Source organism: Octopus bimaculoides, chromosome 1 (genome assembly GCF_001194135.2).
Source record: "Octopus bimaculoides isolate UCB-OBI-ISO-001 chromosome 1, ASM119413v2, whole genome shotgun sequence".
NCBI classification, from domain to species: domain Eukaryota; kingdom Metazoa; phylum Mollusca; class Cephalopoda; order Octopoda; family Octopodidae; genus Octopus; species Octopus bimaculoides.
Genome location: NC_068981.1, coordinates 85819687 through 85824171, shown reverse-complemented (window position 1 = coordinate 85824171; position 4485 = coordinate 85819687). Strand labels below are relative to the sequence as shown.

At 35.3% G+C, this 4485-nt stretch overlaps 1 protein-coding gene across 1 annotated transcript in view; it reads right to left on the bottom strand.

Annotated features, from left to right (window-relative positions):
• LOC106868576 (uncharacterized) overlaps positions 1-4485 on the bottom strand; it is a 17091-nt gene that overhangs the window by 9298 nt on the left and 3308 nt on the right. The window contains exons 3-4 of the mRNA XM_014913898.2: positions 2675-2808; positions 594-681 (exon numbers count right to left, since the gene is read on the bottom strand). Coding sequence (XP_014769384.1) covers positions 594-681; positions 2675-2808 — 222 coding nt within the window. The remainder of the gene's footprint in view (positions 1-593; positions 682-2674; positions 2809-4485) is intronic.

Genomic DNA, 4485 nt, shown 5'->3' with positions numbered 1-4485 from the left:
AAAGTTCGGAAAAAAGGCGACAAAGAGCAAACACCCATGTAGCTTTGGGACCCCTTCACCAGTGACCCAGGGAAACTCCAGGGCTGGCCGCCAATGAACGCTCTGCCCTGGTGGCCGGCATACATGACCAAATGCTCCTCTATGTCCGCGATCGCAGCTCCGGGCGCAGGTTCCTAATCGACACAGGAGCAGAAGCTAGCGTGATCCCGGCGTCGGCAAAACAACAGAAAACCATTTCAGTGTATCCTTCCTAAAAAAAAACAATATCAAAAACCGACAAGATCCTCACTCTGCAACAGTAGCATAGCTAAAGTGTATACCATCCGAGACAGCCCTTTAATTTTCCGCCCTCGTCTGCGATACAGACTTATACAGTAGACCCAAAAGTGCTGCCTCCATAAAAGCATCACCTGGGCTGACCTCCCCCCACTGCAACAACTGCTAGCTACGCTACTGCTCCATGATATCAACGATAAAGCAAGGCATAAACGAAGAAATACTAATAATTTTTAACAGCTTTTTTAGACATTAATTAATTAGTTTATATATATATTTATAGTTACTATTTATTCTACAGAATTCAAATAGTTTACCTGCAGTTGTTAGATACGCCAGCGCCGCAATCTTGAAGTGCTTGTTTAGTCGATGGGTTTGATAGGCAAGGGATGACAGCCATCAGTACTTCAAAATAATGAAAAGCGTGATTTATATAACTCAGCACTTGAGAAACATTAGATTAATGTTTTTAATTTTCATAAAATGATTATAACAATGACACGTTTTATGAATTTTAACGATGAACAAAGGATTATGTTGATGAGAACAAGACGAACATATGTAAGTCATTAATTCAAGATAGATTTTAAGGTTCAAATATAGCTATTAAAAGTAAAAATAAATTTTAAAAATTAGTTATTCGTAATCTCGCTATCCAAACAGAATATACTTCGCTGAGAATATCAACTAAAGCCAAAATATGCCCAATGCTTTCATCAGTTGATTTTTTAAAAGCCAGATCTACTCTAATATGTGTCAATCTAGAAATGTCGAGCAACTCTTATGAGACTTATCTCTTTTGCTTGAAAGAGAAACATTCCGTTTAGGAGTATTTGAGAATTTAAATACCCCTATTCTGAATATTTCTCTTAATTAATTACCTGAACAATCTAAAGAAAACAATTACAGATTATTTCGGATAATTCATTACATACATTTCAATAATTAATAATCGATCAAATACAGACCATTTCGTCTGATGTAAGATATTTGGGGTTTTATATTTCGTTATTTTCCATCTGAGGAAGTTATCTATAATGAACTGATTATTGATTATTGAAATATATAAAATGAAATATTCGAAATATCAATAACTTGTTTTCTGTTCATTTCAATCACATGCAACATTTATTATTCTATTCATATTAATTATTACCGAGTCCGTATTAATGTCGCTTTTTAGACATGAGAATGGAAGTTTAACATATCCGGATAATCGATCCCTTATTCCTTTGCTCATTTGTCTTTCATTTTAATACATCAATAATAAGTACACACACACACACACATACACGTACACACACACACACACACACACACACACACTGATCACTTTTAATCTTACCCAATAGAATATGTTTACCAGACGAGGAGACCAAAACAAGGTCGTTTTCCCCAGCTGGCTTTAACATCTTTAACATTTTTGGACATCTACATTGTCCAAAATTTCTATCAAGTGATCTTATTGGAATTATCTTTGTTGCTTGCTGTTTTCAGATTTTAAACATCCCTAGGGGTTGAGCCCTTACCATATTTAGAAGTACTATTTATCCCCACTTAAACGTTGATGTTCTGTTAGAACAAACTATACTGCAGTAGATACCATGAGAGAAACTCTCACATTACAAAATGCACTCTTGCTTATATCGCTAGCGAGGAGATAAATTCTTGCTTCCCCCGGTGCCGAAATCACCGGGTCACGTGATTTGACTTCCTTGGTCTTGTCAATGATGGACACTCGACCGCTAGAAATAGCAGCGATTGCCAGCGATATATAGAATAACAGGCCCAGAACAGGTGCTGGTATCGCAATTAACCAGTGGGCTTGTTAAAAATACTATCATCTATTTGTATCCACTAAGCAGAACGCTTTATCGAACTATTTTCCTTCAGTCATAAATTGAAAGATTGTCTGGCCTTTTCGTAGCATAAATGCCAATGCATGTGTTATTACATGCAATTTTTGGTAATAATTTCGAGAATATTATTTTGGATGGAAAAAAAAAGTAAGAAATGAAGACATTTTCACTAGAAAAAATAATATATAATTTCCTCCCCCACTCCCCGCTCCACTGAAACTCATAGGTCACCCCTTTACCTGTCCAGAGCATTTTCATAAGTTTGTCTTAAACGTCTATGCTTGTTTTCAGATTTTTCGTTAGCATTTGTTTCATACGTTTCTTTCGTAAATCCAAAGTTGCTCTGGTGGCTGAAAAGATTTGGGAATGTGTATCGTGTACGATGCATAGATGCCAGGGAAATATGTCGTTTGTATCATATATGACAGACAGAACAGGTAAAGAGTTAAACTTACTTCATATGCATTGATCAGTAGACGTAAATGGTGGTGGGGGGACAATTTGATACAAAAATAGATCGAAATAAATCTATAACTTACGTCCAAATGCTTCATTACAAACCCAAGATAAAAACTGGGTTTGTTGTTGAATGTTTGTTTGGGCAGTAGCATTGTTCATTTGGCATGATCCAGTATAAACAGTTTGAAGACAGGATACAAATTCTGGTAGATTTCTTTTTGGTTAACATGAAATTATAGAATGCAAGATATAAATTATTAATTTATACAGTGATGAGTATTAATACTATACGTGCTCATTTTCGTGTGCGCGCGCGCGAATGTTCCTAGAAAGCCATACTATGCCAAATAACAATTGGTTTTGATGACATCTTTCTCCCAAAACATTAGAATGTGTATAGCCCATAATAAATAAAAGAGTCCATTCGGAAATAATGAACTTCAACATTTTCATATATTCAAAAGATACAGGAACAATTTATGCCATATTCCTAATTGGGAATAATCACTACTGTTCAAGGAAATCAGTGACAGCAAGTAGATCAATTCAATAAAATATCTGAAACAAAATATATTGGATTCTTTTGGGGAGAGGAAAACCCTTATGCTTCCGTTAGTGTCTACCATTATAAAATTAATGGCGATGATTTCGCGTTACATTTTCTTTTCTCTCGCGACACTAGAATACAATTCATTTAAAATATTTTACTGAACGGATTTGGACTCTGGTTGCTTGAGTCTATATCATTAATTATTCTCAATAAGAAGATACCAAGACAGCGAGCTGACAGAATCATAGAGCGTTGGGGACAAAATGCTTAGTGACATTTCTTCGTTTTTTTACTTTCTGAGTTCAAATTATGCCGAGTCTGACTTCGCAGTTCATTCTTTCGAGATCAATAGAATAAGTACCAGTTGAACACTAAGATCGATGTAATCGACTTACCTGCTTCCCTAAAACTGTTAGCCTTGTGTTAAAATATTTGAAATCATTATTATAAGACATATGGCATATCAAATGCTCCTTCCAGCTAAGAGACAGAAAAATACTTAAGACTTTTACAATGTGATGAAAATATTTTAGTAGTTATGCTATTATAAATTAGCAATATTATCTGTATCATTAAGGCGGCGAGCTGGCGGAGCCGTTAGTATGCCAGGCAAAACGCTTAGCGGCATTTCGTTCGTCTTTACGTTCTGTGTTCAAGTCCACCGAGGTTGACTTTGACTTTCATTCTTTCGGGGTCGATAAAATAAGTACCAGTCGAGCACTTACTCCCTCCTCAGAAATTGCTGGCCTTATGCCAAAATTTGAAACCAGTATTACCTGTATCGTTGATAACAACATTACCTCGAACACTAAATAGCAGAATGATGCACTATCTTCGTGTGAGACATATTGTAGTAAAAGCGCTATACAAAACAAAAAATAAAAAACAAAAAAATACTGAATATCGATGAAAATACAAACGATTTTATATCTACAAGACGTGCTCGTAATTTAAACGAAAAGAAAAACATTTTTGCGAGAATACCTACTTAATTGAAACTAAAGTACCTGATTTGTCCTCTAAGACAATGAACAAATGACATTACAGTTGCTGAGGTCACCTTCTCATCAGTTGTGGCTGTCTCGTCTAAGACTGCAGGGAAGAATATCTACGGTTAATTACTCATAAAACTAGCATTTACTGCTTTTTTTCTTATTTTTTTAATATATGTTTAAAACAACTATGGCTCTCTAAGAGATATCATAATGGATTTTAAACACCTGAGTAGCTAACCAGACAATTGAAAAAAGACGTTAAAGCCTATGTATGATTCATACATGCATACATACATACATACGTACGTACATACATACATACATACATACATACATACATACATAC